Genomic DNA, 15,634 nt, shown 5'->3' on the forward strand with positions numbered 1-15,634 from the left:
AAGAGTTCGAGGAAGAAGGAACAGGATATACCTCTCACCAAGATGGCGGCTGCAGGGGTAGCAGATTGTCGTTGGAAGGAGTAACATCGCTTATAACCGGGAAGGGAAAGTAGAAGGCGGGGAGGCGCAGGCTGGAGGCTCAGGGGGGCCGGCACGGCTTGCTCGCCCCGCGAGGTCCTAGCGCCGACCTTCTCTCGTCCCTGGCGGCCGGCGCACGACCGATGGGCGGGGCGTGGGTGCCGGGAGAACAGGGCAGTGGAGGCGGGACCTGCACTGGCGGTCCTATGGCGTGTGACCGGTTGGGCTTGGCGTGTACCTGTCGGCCATTAGTGGAGTTGAGTAGCTGGAGCAAGCCAAAAGCCTGGGGGTTGGCACCCAGCAAACAGAAAATGCTGAGCTCAGCCCTGAGCCCCCAGAATGACACCTGGACTCAGCCCTTCTCTCTGCTTTTGGGTCTTGGCGCAGCCCTGTACTTGGGCTACTACTGGTCATGTGTGCCCCAGGTGCGTGCGGGTCCAGCGCTCTGGCCGGTGGGTTTGGGACACTCGGGTCTAGGGCTCAGCTTCTAGCCCGGGGCTCAAGCCCTTTGTGGGAATTGGGATGCTTGGACCGTTGCCCAGCGCTACAGCCAGGCTCTGCTTTGCAATTATGACCTTATCACCTAATGGAGAGTCAATTCTGTGCTGCCTAAATTCTTTGCATCTACGCGCTCCCCACGACATCTGGGTCTTTTGGGCATGGGGGACAGCTGCTCTTTTTGATATGGGTGGAAAGCATCTTGAGGTGTCAGAGACATGTGCCTACTATGCTGTCCTTTTCTTCTTAGGCTGTCTAGCTGAGTTTCTCATTCACTGCACTGAATGCACCAGAGGCTTGTGCATTCAGGGATTGTAACTACGAACACTAACAGCTTCACCCTTGTCAACCCCGTAGGCCTAGTAGGGCCTCACTTCCCTTAAAAGCTGGCTGAATTTCCTCCCCTAGCTCAGACCTGATGGATAACCCTAACTGTCCTTGCCCGTTCAGCCCTATTTCAAGTTCTAAACCTCATGAATTGTGCAATGAGAAAATCTGAAAAGGTTGATTTCCATGAACTTGGAGATTTATTCTCACAGAAAGTTAGATAATACATAATTTATATATCCAGGAAAAGTGAAATCTTTTAATGACCATTAAATTCTATTCTAGGTAGCTTATTCTAACAAGAAACTATTGATTCAAGTCATCCTTTGAACTCTAAACCAGAGAACAGTTGCTGTCCAGTCAATTCCTATTCCTGGTGATTCTATAGGTGCCAGGGTAGAATTATGCTCCCTAGGATTTTTTTTTTTTTTTTTTTGTGATTTGGGTGAAGATTTACAGAGCAAATTCACTTTCCATACAGCAGTTCACATATACTTTGTCTCATGTCATTGACCACAGTTTACCACAATGCAACAGCTCCCCTCCCACTTCCTCCCCATAGTTACCCCTTCCCAGTGTCCATTCCTCCATACACTTCTGCCCCCTGAGCTGTCTCCCTGTGCATAAGCAGCCCTTCTTTCTCCCATGATTGTTCTCTCCAAGGAGTGTATCTACTTGAGGTAAATGTTTAACTCATATGCCTGTATTTTGTTTGGCTGAAAACCACAGGTGTGGGCTCAATTCCAGACCTAAAGGGCAGCTAGGGGCCATAGTCTCAGTGGTTCCACCAGGCTCTATTGGACCAGCAAACCTGGTCCCCACCTTTTTTTTCTTTTCTCCAAATGATTTTGAGTTTTGTTACACATTGTTCTCCCCCTCTATCAAGGACCTCCTACATAGATCCCCTTTCAAGTGGATGAGAGTGGTAGCCGGGCACCATCTAGTTCTTCTGGTCTCACAGTCATATAGGCTGCAGATCAGATGGTGTACCAGTCTCTAGGACTAATTGTTTCCATGAATTTTGGTTTTCTTCATCTTGACGAGGAGAGACCCATCATTGCATCTAGATGGCAGCTTGCTAGCTTTTAAGATCCCAGTCGCTACTCGCCCAAGTAGGAGGTGAAACAATGTTTTGTATAGTATATTATGCCCATTGAACTTGATGTCCCCTTGCGACTATGGTCCCAAGCCCGCAGGTTCAACTACTCGGTCCCTCTGTGACCAAGCCGTGAACAACCTTGCCCCTTGTCAGCTCTACCATACACTCCCTAGGATTTTTTTTACTTTTCACTGTGATTTCAGTAAACGCCATAGGATTTTTAATGGCTCACTTTTTGGGGAGTAGATTGCTAGGACTTTCTCCTCAAGTGCCTCTGGGTGGATCTGAACCTCCAACCTCTTAGCTAACAGATAGTCTTGTTCATTGTTTGCACCACCTAGGGACTCCAAAAGATTTAGAGGGGATTTTAATATTACCTAGACTTTTTTGTATTTTCAAAACCTTCTGCCTTAACATAATATTGTTTATAAAATCAGTTTACCTGAATAAAACAATTAAAACATCAAAACCTCACAATACCCTATGAGCCTCATCTTATATGCCTTATTGGAAAGTCATTCATTTAGGCACATCTTTTTGTGAGGGCTGATCACAAGTATTGACTGGAAGTGTTCCTAACTAAATATTTTCCTCTGCTTGCAACCAGCCACACACTATATACTCTAAACTCTTCCTTGACTTTCAAATACTGATTAAAATACAGAGGAAGTGCCATTCTAGAAGCTCTGAGGACATAGTTTCGATTACCTAGCAGTAGTAATAGAATGGTACTGACTCATCCACAGTGACCTATGGCATATAATTCATTCTCAAGTGTGAGTCAAAAAACTTTGCTGGAGTTAAAATGAAACTAATCCACACAAATCAAACTTGTGAACTAATTTACTGTTTGACCAAGGATTTATTTAATATTTTGACAATTAAGAGGCAATATAACCTGATTAAGAGCACAGGTTCTAGAGTCAGACCTAGAGTTGAATTCTCAGCTCTGCCACTAACTAGTTTTGTGACCTTTGACAAGTTAAGCAACATTGAAATATGCTTCCACAGGCAGAATAGAACTGTTGTGAAAATCACGAGGTAGAATCATATAAAGCCCATAGCAGGATGCCTAGCCCATAGTGAGCACTCAACAAATTTTACCTACTGTTGTTGTTGTTGTTATTTGCCATAGAGTCGGACCCTACTCATAGCGACCCCTCCTTGGGTTTCCGAGGCAGTATCACTACGGAAGTCGATTGCCCCATCTTCCTTCCAAGGAGTGGAGTAGTGGTGATATCATTATAATTTTTAATCCTGCTTTGCTTCTTGCCTTGCTGCTTCACTTTGGGTTCCTTTACTTAGAAAATATCCTATCTCAAATGATTGAGCCCAGTACATGTATACACACACAATCAACCATAACCCACTATTGCCATGGAGTCAATTACAACTCATTGCAACATTTCGGGACAGAGTAGAACTGCCCCACAGGGCATAGGGTTTGCAAGTCTGTAAATCTTTGAATTGAACAAACTGCCTCATCTTTCTCCAGTGGAGTGGCTGGTGGGTTCAAACCACCAACTTTTTGGTTAGCAACAGAATGCTTTAACCACTGTGCTACCAGACCCACCAGATGGTGGAAGTCACATCTCACAACAGTCACACTATCAACTTAGCCTCTCTAGTTTATAATTTGCCCAGCCTCTTTTCAGTATTGGGACTGTAGAAGAAACAGGAATCTGGTTCTCAAGTTCCTTAAGACAAAGAAAAAAAAACCGTCAAGTTGATTCTGACACGTAGTGACCTCTCCTTGAGTTTCCGAGGCGGTATCTCTACAGAAGTAGATTGCCCAACCTTCCTTCCAAGGAGTGGCTTGTGGGTTTGAACCGCCAGCCTTCTGGTTAGTAGTCAAATGCTAGGCACTATGCCACCAGAGCTCCTCAAGTTCCTTGTTGTTGTTGTTATGTGCCGTTGAGATAGTGACCCCTCCTTGGGTTTCTGAAGCAGTTATCACTATGGAAGTAGATTGCCCATCTTTCTTCTGAGGAGTGGCTGGTGGGTTTGAACCACCAGCCTTCTGGTTAGCAGTCAAGTGCCTTAGGCACTATGCTACTAAATGTTATTTCCATTACTGAGCTTGAGACCTTTTTTTAAAAAAATTAAATTGTTATTGTGATTTGGGTGAAAGTTTACAGAGCAAATTCATTTTCCATACAGCAGCTCACATACACTTTGTCTCATGACATTGACTACAATTTCCCACAATGCAGCACCTCCCCTCTCACTTCCTCCCCATAGTTACCTCTTCCCTGTCTTTCCCTCCCATACACTCCTGCCCCTTGAACTGTCTCCCTATGCATTCTAGTCTCTTCTATTCTCCCATGATTGATCTCTCCAAGGAGTGTATCTACTTAATGTAAATGTTCAGCTCATATGCCTGCCTTTTGTTTGGCTGGAAGCCACAGGAGTGGGTTCAATTCCAGACCTGAAGGGCAGCTGGGGGCCATAGTCTCAGTGGTTCCATCAGGCTCTATAAGATCATCAAACCTGGTCCCCCTGCCCCCTGCCTTCTTCTTTTTTTTTTTTTTTTTAATGATTTTGAGTTTTGTTCCACATTGTTCTCCCACTCTATCCAGGGTCTCCTACATAGATCCCCCTCCGAGTGGTTGACAGTGGTAGCCAAGCACCATCTAGTTCTTCTGGTTTCATAGGATTGCATGGTGTACCAGTCCCTTGGACTAATTGTTTCTCTGTGTCTTTGGTTTTCTTCATTCCTCTTTGCTCTGGATGAGAGACCCATCATTGCATCTCTGTGGCTGCTTGCAGGCTTTTAAAATCCCAGTTGCTATTTGCCGAAGTAGGATGTGGAACAATGTTTTTGTGTAGTATGCCATGCCAATTGAGCTTGATGTCCCCTGCGACTATGGTCCCAAGCCCACAGGTCCAACTACTCACTCCTTCTGAGTAGCTGGCTACGGCCAAGAAGTGACTACAACCTTGCCCCTTGTCAGCTCTACTATATACCTGGGAATTTTTACAGAACATACCGATACACTTATAGAAACATTGTCTGCCAACCCTATACATGGTCTTGGGCACACTCCCCCCTTGCGTGGACATACCTAATAGTTCAGCCTGGCCACCCATCTATCCACCTGTATATCCATGTTTGCCTTCAACGACAACGCAGTACTGTATGTGCAAAGGGTTTCATTTTTGCTGTCTGTACCTCCCACACATCACTGTCTTGAGCTTGAGACCTTTTAGCTCTGAACAGCATCCTCCTTCATCAGCCTTCTATGTAGCCAGGCCCTCTCATTCACTTGATGCCCATCCAGAGAACCAAGCAGAGGGGCTGAAAGTCAGGGATGAGTGCCCACTTGCCTCACCTGTGCCCGTCACCCCATCCCTGCTGCCTTCTCCCAGGTGGCATGACAGGAGAGAAAAATGTGTTCACATTAGGATTATCCCTCCTTTAGAGTATGGTCTAGCAGCAGAGACCTCAAGAGAAAACTAGATGCTGTGGTAGAAAGGAGCCTTCAGCAGTGGTGAATACACACCTTAGGGAATAGGAATGTGCAGGCAATTGATGCTAAGGCTAGAAGCCAGAATGGCCAGAGCTAGTCTTGGGAAGATGACAGGGTGCAGGTAATCCAACTGCAAGGTGAAGGTCACAGACGGAATGCACTGAATTTCTTCAGTACCTGCCCAGAACTCCAGCCCCTCTTTCCTGCTGGACACTTCTTCTCCTTCTATTACCTGCCTCTCTCTAAAATGGGGTTGGGGCATGGTAAGGCTTAGTGGGGCAGACAGGGACAGATTACCCAATAAGCAAGATATTTATGGGTTTAATTGTGCTTATTTACTAATCTGTAGTGCAGTTTCACTTGTTTTTCCCACAAGTTGTGGTGAAACCCATGTGCAATTGGGCACTACACATTATTAAGTAAACACAATGAAGTCCCTGTGTACCTTACTTATTGTAAACCAGAGTATACTGTGCTTACTAGTTAATCTGCCCCTGGACAGCCAGCACCTGCCAACTGCAGCAGACCCTAGCCTTGGTTCTGAGTCAGTTCAGGGTCAATTCTAGAGATGACACTCCAAAACTGAGAGGTTCTTTGTGGCCCTAGCTGGACCATATTGTCATTCCACATTATGTTGATTATCTTACCCACAGACCAAACAGTGCCCTCCAACCTGGGGGGGGGGGGGGGGTGCCTCCCTGCCTTGGTGCAAAATCAGGGCAATGAGGTTGATTGGGTTGTGTGATTACAGAAGCCTCGATTGGTGGCAGGGCCCCGGTTTTTGGCCTTCCTGGAGCAACACTGTCCAGTCACTGTGGAGACTTTCTATCCTACACTGTGGTGTTTTGAGGGGAGGCTACAAACCATCTTCAGAGTCTTAATGCAGTCTCGGCCCTTAGTCTCTTACTGGAGGTAAGAAGGGACAGAGGGTATGAACATGAAGCTTCAAGTAGGGGCTCCTACTTTGTCTGCCAAGGTAATCTTTGCTCCAGGTACCTCTGTATTATGAGGGAATGAAAAAGAACATGTATATGGAAGTGCTATATAATTACCATGAGGTAATAGTCACTCTTTTGTGTCCTTGTTCCTCCTTGTTAAAGCCTTAATGCTCTGCATAAAGCATGCCCTAAAGGATGCTAAAGGGGAGTTGTATGACTTGTTTCTGGGTGGTGTTGGAGGTAAAACCTTTGTGAAGTATCTCATGTTCCTAATAGTGTCTGTGTGCCCTCTCTCCAAAACCACAGTGAAGTCCTCCAAACCCCGGATGGAGGACAGCTCCTATTAGACTGGGCTGAGCAGCATGACAGCAGTCAATATCCTGACCCTACCACCCAGCCCATTGTATTACTGTTTCCTGGCATCACAGGCAGTAGCCAGGAGACATATATCTTGCACCTAGTTAACCAAGCTTTGAGGGATGGCTATAGGTAAGGATGGGCACAATGTAGGAGGGGTTGAAAGGTGTCTGAGAACTTGTAACAGGGCATAGAGTGCTGTACAAAGGGAGTCTTTTGATTAGGGTCTTTCTGAAGGCTACCAAAAGGGGAAAGGTGCTCCTAGGGAGGATCTGGCTAAGATGTACCTGTGTGTGTCACAGGGCTGTCGTATTTAATAACCGGGGCTGCCGTGGAGAAGAACTGCTGGTGAGTCGCCTCCCATCATAGCATGAAGCACCAGCCCTAACCCCACCCTCATCAGCCGTGCTTACCTTAGGCTTCTACCTACTTATTTTTCCTCCATTTCCCTACTACCTCTCCCTTCCCTACACTTGATTTTAGCCAAAAGGCCAGGAAGTGATGTCTCTTGTCTTCTAGCCAAGGCCTCCCTCCCTCCCTACCCAATGATATGGTTTACCCTCAGACTCACAGGGCCTTTTGTGCCAGCAATACTGAAGATCTGCAGACAGTCGTGAACCACATAAACCACCGTTTCTCTAAAGCTCCGCTGCTGGCTGTGGGCATCTCTCTTGGAGGGTAAAGGTTGCCTGGGCTTAACCCAAAGGCCCAGTCTTTTCCCCACCCCACCCCACCCCTACCCTTGATGTCCTTTCCCTCTCCACTTGCCCTAACTCATGAATGCAAACCCTTTATTCATGGCCCGCTGGTCCAATCCTGCAGGATGCTGGTGCTGAACCACCTGGCGCGGACTGGGCAGGCTGCAGGGGTGGTGGCAGCACTGACTTTCTCTGTATGCTGGGACTCCTTTGAGACTACTCGCTCCCTGGAGACTCCACTCAACTCACTGCTCTTCAATCAGCACCTCACTGCTGGACTCTGCAGATTTGTGGACCGGTAGGGTCTCAGCAAGTGGGAAGGGGGCAGCAGACAGGGTAAGGGTAGCAGATATGCCAGGTTCTCCTAGTACTCAGGTGAGTTCTATAGGTGGGATTTCTCACTCAAAAGAGTAACATAGGCTAAGTGCTCAAGTCCAGAAGTAATGATAGTGGAGGGAAGAGGGCTTTTGGAAGATTGGAATTTCTTTTAGATGCAAACCTCCATCTGCTATTTCGCAGAAACAGAAAGGTGATTGAAAAAGTGGTGGATGTAGACTTTGTGCTACAGGTATATCTTTCGACCATGCCCCTCCTCTTCCCTCAGTATTTTCTTACTCCTTATCCTTACTCGAGCCTATCGCACCCACCCCCACTACCCCTAGGCGCGCACAATTCGCCAGTTTGATGAGCGCTACACAGCTGTGGCCTTTGGGTATCAAGACTGTGTTACTTACTACCAAGCAGCGAGCCCAAGAACCAAGGTAGATGCCATCCAGGTCCCTGTGCTCTGCCTCAATGCAGTAGATGATCCCTTTTCCCCAGCCAGTGGTGAGTACCCTAAACTTTGATGTTTAAGCTGCAGGGAAAACATGCTGTCAAGTACAAATGGAGAACCTGGGCTCTCAGTAAAGGCCAGGGTTCCTAAATTCCCACCACCCTTCTTGAAGCCCTTCCCCTGCAGGCTGCCCAACACTCTCCCCACGTTGCACTGCTCATCACAGCCCGTGGTGGCCACATTGGCTTCCTGGAAGGGCTGCTCCCCTGGCAGCACTGCTACATGAGCCGCCTCCTGCACCAGTATGCCAGAGCCATCTTCCAGCACAAAGAGGAGCTGCTCAGCCTCAGAACTCTCCTACCTTCTGAAAGAGGCAGAACTGATAGGAGCATCATTTAGGATTTCAGTTCAGTCTTCTCTTGTTTATTAAATAACTTGTCTTGCCTAAATGGGCTCAGATTCATTTCCCTTTCTTCAATACTGGGGTAGACTATCCAGCAACCAGAACTTACTACCTGTTTAGCCTGGATGGCTTGAAACTACCTGCTGAGGCCATGGACTCTTGGGTTTTTGTTTTTTGTTTGTTTTTTTGCCCCTTCCTTCCCTACCACCAAGTCCCAGGCCAATCCTTACCCCAGCAAATGCCACAGGCTCCATTAGAAGAACAACTGACCACAAGGCTGTGAGAGGAGGAAGAGAAACTAATGGTTTCTGCAAAGACAGCAGTTGCTTCAGGCTCTTGGGCATCTTCACATATTTCTGGAGAAAGGACAAACTCAACTCTGGAGTCTCTGGTAGGCGGAGGGAAGGAGGCAGGTAGTGTGGCCTGGTTTCCAGACACCACTGTCCTAGGTGAATCCACAGATGATGAATGCAGGGTTCCTGGGACCCACAGGGCCTGTGATCCTGTCACAGGGCCACAGCCAAGCTTGAATTGGGAAAGGTGAATAGCGCCTATCAGTCTTATTAGGGGCAACCTCAGCTGTGAACCCAAATGGAGTGATCAGTGGGGGTCCAGGCCTCCACTTTTGTCTATTTGTCTAGACGGTGGCAGTATCCAGGTCCCTGATTTCCAGGGGTAAGAGAGGCTAAAGAAAGCCTGGAAAGGCACTTTGGAGCAGCATGATGGTCACAATAATAAGCCCGACACATAGCAGCAGCAGCAGCCACACAGGAACACTCCCTGCAGGAAGGTAAGGGGAAAAAAATCAACAGGTGAAGGGGCTTCACAGCCCGAAGAGCAGGATCTCCCACCTAGTCTATTCAAGGAGGGGCAGATAGCTACAATTCTCCAAGGGATGAGTTTTTGCTACAGCTAAAGGTGGGGTGGTACCCCTCTCCCAACAATGACTCACGTCGTGAGGGCAGCAGGTGCAGCTGGCAACGACTGTCCACAGCCACAGAGAACAGGGCAGTTTCATGGGACCCAAGGAGTTCTGGACCACGACCCTTCTCGGGTAGAAAGGCCACATCTGTCACCACAATGCCATGGGCCTCCTTCACATAGTAGAGGCGCTAGGGGCAGGAGGAGAACTAGTGAAGGAAGGCCCAGTTGGGAGGCTCTCTGCTGGAAAACACACCTCCTGCCCCCAGAAAGCCTTCCCTCTATAGGGTGGGCCAGACTCTTTCTGCACACCTTGGATAGAGGTAGGCAGAGAGTCCCCACCCCAAAGAACCCTCAGGGCTGTGCCCACCTCCACCCATTACCTGGAGAGAGAAAGCTATGTAGATGGCAACAGAACCAGTGACCGTGCCCAGGCCTAGGAAGGTGCCCGATTCACTGCAACAAATAATAAAAGGCTCACTGTCCTGGAGGCCTGTGCAGAGAGTGACATTCACCAACAACGGTCCCCTGGGATTCAAGTGGGACTCCTTCCCAAGCTCCCCAGGCACTCCCATACTCAGCCAAGTCAGCACTGCCTCACACCTGACACTGAGGCAGGAGATAACTTCATGGCCACAGGACTTGGTGCGAAGGGGCAAGAAGGTGGAACCATCCCAGGCTGTGAGGTAGCATGGTGGAGGCTGGCGCTGGCGCTTGTGGGGAATCTGCACTGTGAAGAGTCTCAGCCTAGCAGGCTGGTCTGGAACCTGCCCAAACCTAGGCCCAAGAGAGAGGCTGTTCTGCTCCTGGGACCTGCCCAACGTCCACAAAGGGTTGTGCTCTCCTGCACTCTAGTCAGGACTGGGCTAACACTTAGCAAAGCACAATCCTCCCCAATTACCCTTTTGTCTCCACCCCCCCCTCCATTCCCACATCTGGGCTGTGCCACTTTTAGACAGCCTTTGAGGTCTTCACACCTGCAGGCCTGGTAGCGGTAAGGTGTGTTAGAAAAGGTGCGTCCGTTCTCTTGCCAGTGCAGCTGTGTCATCAGCTGATCCTTCTGCCACACGGAGGCCTTAAGGTCCCAGCCCACAGTTACCAGCTAGTCAGGAATAAAGATTCCAAGGATGGGCAGTTAGGGAACCCACTTACCAGACAAGCAGCATAACCACTCACTTCCTTCACCCCTCCACCTCCTTACCTTGTCATCAGGCCCCAAAGCCAGGTCTTCAATCTCCCCTTCGTGGGCTTTGAACTCCAGAATTTTCTTCAGGCTAGGTACCTGCAACCAAACTACTACTTTGGTTAACCCAGCACCCAGTTACGAGCACTCCTTTTTTAATGGCCACTCAATGCAGACTTCACTCACATATTTCTCAAAACCCATGTTCATTCAGTTTCTCACAATCTTGGCCTTGCTGCTTCTGGCAGCAACCCACCCTAACTCCCCCAAAAACCGTACCTGCCAGACACGAACGTAGCCATCTGTCCCTCCAGTAGCAAGCAGGGTGTTATCATGGTTGAAGCATACAACTTTCTGCAGTGGATCAGTGCTGAAGTCTGTCTGCACTGCCCGCAAATTCTCGACACTCAGTTCTATTCCCTCATGGTGGGTTTCTGCTCCAGATTTCTGCTCTGCTGGTGCTGCCCCCTTCCTTTGTCGAGGCCCCTGGTCCTTGGAACCTGCAACACAAACAGCCTGCCAGGTCCCAGGCTTCTGTGGTAGTACTAGCCTTTCTCCACATGGCAGGTGAACACCCAGCTTCCAGCCTTCTACCCATAGCTACACGTCTAGCCCCACTTCTTTAGAGAGATCAAGAGAAAAGCGATCTTACTCATTTCTTTTTCCAAAGGGCTGGAGAGGGGACTCCTCACCTGCCTTCTCTGTCTTCTTGTTGCCCTTCTGCTGATGGGTCTGGAAACGCAGGAGCTGACAGTGGGCATCCTGCCCTGCAGCAAGGATGTCACCAGCCAGTGCCAAATTCATGGTGGCTCGTGTCTCTGTGTCGTGGGAGTGTAGCAAGGTGGCACTCAGCCGCCCATTAATCTGTTCTAGCTGCAGAAAGTGCTAAGAAAGAGGAAACCAGAATGAGCAAGGCCCAGGGAGATCCAGAGACATCTTAAGGGCAAACTGACAATATCTATAGTCTGATGCCTTACCCCACTGATTACTGCACTTCCTAGTTCACAGGGCTTTCTGAAGTCAGTATTTTATTTGGGCCTCACAAACCTGTACAGCTGCCAGGGCAGTATTACTGCCAGTTTACAGAACAAGAAAGTGAGGCTCAGAAAGTGAAGGAACCTGGCCTAAGGCCAAATGAGTCGCTCTCGCCGCTGCTAGGAGGCAGACAGACATGTCTATGTGGCCTCCCCGGAAAAGGACAGGATAAGCCTCTGGAGCGGCTCCTGAGGTCGAGCTGAAACTCTCCTGCCTACGCACCAGTGTGTGCAGTTTTCACTTCATCTTAGGAGTCTCAGCTGTCCGAATGAAACTTGCGCCGGGGCGCCTGGCTTGATGGGGATCCCCACCAGGGAAGGAAAGGGTCAGAAACCGAGCTACGGCCCGTCTCCGCGACTCCCGGCCACCCCGGAATGACCCTTAGCCCGTGACGTAACCCAGCCCTAGTAGTCCTGTGCTCTCACCAAGCCATTCTTTATGCCGGTCTTCGCCGCGCCTCCTCCGCCCGCAGCGATGAGAAGCCCAGCACTAGAGTCCACTTGAAGCGCGTACAATGGGAACGGGGCCCGGTACAGCTCTGGCGCCCGGCGCCGGCCCATCTCACCCGAAACTCTTCACTGCTCACACCTCGGCACCTGGGACATGCCTGGTCCGGACCCTGACTTCCGCTCCAGCCGTTGTTGAACTTGGTTTGGTTGCCGCCTGGAGGACCCCAGACTACCCTCACATTCGCGGGGTTGCCAATACTCTAACTACACATATTTCCGAAGCTCTACCTCTCGGCCGTCTAATCCCGCCTTCCCGACGCGAACCTATCCAACCACTCCCCTCCGCGCAAGTGCAGAACTACCAATACGCGTCAGCGCTACCCGGCCAGGAGTGACGTATCATGGGCGCCAGGATCTTAGTTCCGCTCCCAGTGCGACGATAAGACCCGCCATCTTTATGCGGGGCGTGGGAGGAGTCCTGCTTCAGTAAGGGAACGACCTTGGTGAGTATGGAAAAAAGGAGGGAGGTAGTGCTAATAAAGATTACCAGTGGAGTTTGTTCCGTGTCAGTGGAGTTTGTTTCGACTCATGGCACCCACAGAACTGTGCTCAATTGGATTGTCATGATTGTGACCTTTTGGAAGCAGATTGCCAGGCTTTTCTTCTGAGGTGCTTGTGGATGGTTGAACAGCCAACACTTAGGTAAATACCTGGATGCTCAACCATTTGCACCACCCAGGGATTCCTAATAAGGTCTAATAAGTCTTTAATAAAGAATCCTGGGATTAGGGCTATTTACACTTTAAGGGTGATACACTGACTCATACAAGTGATTTGGCCAAGGGCACACAACAAAAACATGACCTATGGCTCTTGCCTCTTAAGGGAGGCAGCACAGACTTTAAAACCAAACAAAAAGACCTTTAAATTCCAAATCCACTTGTTCCTTGTATGAGGAAGCCACTATTTTAAGACCTAATTTCCCACCTAATGCTGTGGTTGGCAGAAGTGGGAGTCTTCTATCCTTTCTTGTGGCTTCTCCTTCGGCTCTTGAACGCCCCTGCCCCCTCTTAAACAGGTTTGTGGATGGAGGCTGCCTGCCTTCAGGTATTCTGATACTGCCGCTTCTTTGAGGGCAGGGGTTTGGAATGGTAACTTGGCTCTGAGTAGGCCTTGTCTCTGCCTGACACCCCAGTTGCCAGCTCCAGTTTCTTGTCTTTTGAGAACCAGCATATTCCCCTGTGAGTGGCTGACAGGAAAGCCCTTCCCTGCAAGGAAACACTCCTGCTCCCTGGACCAGTCTCCTTAGCAGGCACCCGTGTTTACCTAAGGTGCATCCTAAGTAATGGGCCCAATGGCTTCAGCTATCAGTTGAATTAATGTATGAAGGGCCTGGTAGGTAAGATTTGCTATCTCAAGTGCTCAGCCCTTGTCAGTCCCTTGCCTTCCTCAGGACATAATACAAGCTCTCTCTGCCACCTCTGTTTCCTTTGACTACCCCTAAGAGCCACCCCCCTCCACATTTGGGGAGCAGTGGCCTTGTAGGTATAGCCACCCATTCTGTCTGCTTAATAGGACACAAAAGTTTTGTAGGGTCAGGCTTTATTGGATACACTGAAGGCTGGATGGGGCCTGGAGTGCCCTTGGTCTTCTTCAACCAGGAGACAGCAGACTCCACAAGGGGCTTCCAGGGTTCAGAGCTGGAGAACACACCTGACCTCCAGCTAGCCAGCCCTTCAGTGTGTCTCTGGGGCTCCCAGAGATCTGGGGCCTCGTGGGAAGGGTGGTGTTTGGAGGAGGTGCTCCAGGGACCCTCCGTTGCTCTGGAACTAGGATGGCAACTTTGGTGGAATGGTCTCTGAACAGACAGACCTCTTTGGGCCAGAGGAAACCTTGGACTTCGAAGAGGCAGCGGCTTGTCTTGGTACTTGAAGGGGAGGCCTTGAGATGCGGGTGGGGTTTGGTGATTGAGGGCCTAGAGGCCTGAAGCTCCCGGTCTGGGAGGGTTTGCCTGGGGCTAGATCTGCCCGGGCCTGAGCCACTGGGGCTGGAGATGCTGGTGCCTGAGATGCCCGGGCTTGACACCCAGGAGCCTGAGCACTCTCGCCCTGAGGTCCGACTTCCTCCCGCCTTCTTTCTGGCAATAGATGCAAGGCCCTGGCCTGGCCCCGAGGTAGGCGGAGGCCGAAACCGATGCCTATGCGGAGGGGCCCGGACTCCTGGCCCTGTGCACAGGGCAGTAGTTGAGGGAAGGCCAGCAGCTGGGGCCCAGTCCTGTACCTGGGGATGGGGCAGGAGGGGCTGCGTGGCCGGAGACACACCAGACATATGGGATACTCCACTACTGGGGCCTGGCCGGTTCTGCCTAGCCATAGGCGCTGCAAAAGCAGTAGACGCAAGTCGTGTGCAATGCGGCGGTGCCCCAGATGGACTACCAGGGCCTGAGCCAGGGTTCCTGGGTCCCTGAACTCTGCAGGGTCCCTCTCGCTTGCCACGCATCCCTCCACCACCCCAGGGGACCCGGAATCCCTGCACTGAGGCAAGTGCCATGTCTGCCTGGAAGAGTGAACCCCAAAAGGTAGGCTGGGGCTGGAGGAAGTAAGTGAGGAGCTTGGTGGGCCTTCGGGATGGGAAAGAGAGTAGCAGCGTGAGATGGGGAGAGAGGAGTTCTGTGGCTGAGAGGGAGAGGAGTGATTCTGAACTGGAGAGGAGGAGAGCAGGTGAGAGGGGGAGGAGGATCGTGGAAGGGAGAGAGAGGGATGATTCTGGTGAAAGTAAGTGGGAGAGGTTGGGAGAGAGGAAGAGTAGAGATGTGGCACAGAGTCAGAATTGGAGTCAGAAGAGTAGAAACGTGAATCTGGAGAGTAGGTGTGTGGGGGAGAAGAGAAAGGTAGATGGGATTGAAGGGAAGAGGGGAAAGGTGAATGGGAGGGAGGAAGTGATTGATGGGGAGGGAGAGGCTGGTGGTTGCGGGGAGGGGAGTCGACAAGTTGTGAGAAGCCCTGAGTGGGGGGCCCTGGGGACACTGCGCTCTGTAGCACCACCTGGTCCTTGTTTTGAGGCAACATTGCCTTAAATCCAAAAGAGACCTGGGCAACAAGACCAGGGATTAGAGACCTGGCAGAGGCAGGACTGGAATCTCAGAAGCCTGAAGTGGCTGAGAAATCAGGGCCTTCTTCTGTGTGCATAGTGTGGCTCCAGCCTGGAGCAGATGTTGGCAGACCAAGGGAACACCTTGCCTTGCAGTAGCAGGCTCTCTGGGTGATTAGGCTGGAGGTTGGGTCTAAGCGTGGCCTCTCACTTCTTCGCAGTCAGCCATTGATATCAAATGTCTGGAGATGCAGGATCAGAGCTGCCTCTTGGGAGCTGAGGGGTAGCAGTGATTATCTAGGTGGGGCAGAAG

General features: G+C 50.2%; 3 protein-coding genes across 3 annotated transcripts; 1 reads left to right on the plus strand and 2 right to left on the minus strand.

Annotated features, from left to right (window-relative positions):
* The first annotated feature begins 389 nt into the window (after positions 1 to 389).
* Positions 390 to 8,639, plus strand: ABHD1 (abhydrolase domain containing 1). The gene is made up of 9 exons (XM_007938859.2): positions 390 to 503; positions 6,224 to 6,384; positions 6,717 to 6,899; positions 7,070 to 7,115; positions 7,333 to 7,445; positions 7,590 to 7,763; positions 7,985 to 8,033; positions 8,128 to 8,293; positions 8,413 to 8,639. Exons 1-9 carry the CDS (start codon positions 390 to 392, stop codon positions 8,637 to 8,639), a joined length of 1,233 nt encoding a protein of 410 aa, XP_007937050.1.
* Positions 8,640 to 9,328: 689 nt separating this feature from the next.
* Positions 9,329 to 12,342, minus strand: PREB (prolactin regulatory element binding). Its single transcript, XM_007938860.2, has 9 exons — positions 12,208 to 12,342; positions 11,440 to 11,632; positions 11,027 to 11,247; positions 10,766 to 10,846; positions 10,542 to 10,666; positions 10,168 to 10,341; positions 9,948 to 10,020; positions 9,596 to 9,755; positions 9,329 to 9,423 (listed from the first exon to the last, which is right to left on the minus strand). The coding sequence occupies exons 1-9, from the start codon at positions 12,340 to 12,342 to the stop codon at positions 9,329 to 9,331; spliced, it is 1,257 nt and encodes a 418-aa protein (XP_007937051.1).
* Positions 12,343 to 14,060: 1,718 nt separating this feature from the next.
* Positions 14,061 to 15,299, minus strand: PRR30 (proline rich 30). Its single transcript, XM_007938905.1, has one exon. It carries the CDS (start codon positions 15,297 to 15,299, stop codon positions 14,061 to 14,063), a length of 1,239 nt encoding a protein of 412 aa, XP_007937096.1.
* Positions 15,300 to 15,634: the final 335 nt, after the last annotated feature.

The sequence above is a fragment of the Orycteropus afer genome, unplaced genomic scaffold, assembly GCF_000298275.1.
Source record: "Orycteropus afer afer isolate SDZICR_OR568_19922 unplaced genomic scaffold, OryAfe1.0 scaffold00054, whole genome shotgun sequence".
Classification (NCBI taxonomy): domain Eukaryota; kingdom Metazoa; phylum Chordata; class Mammalia; order Tubulidentata; family Orycteropodidae; genus Orycteropus; species Orycteropus afer.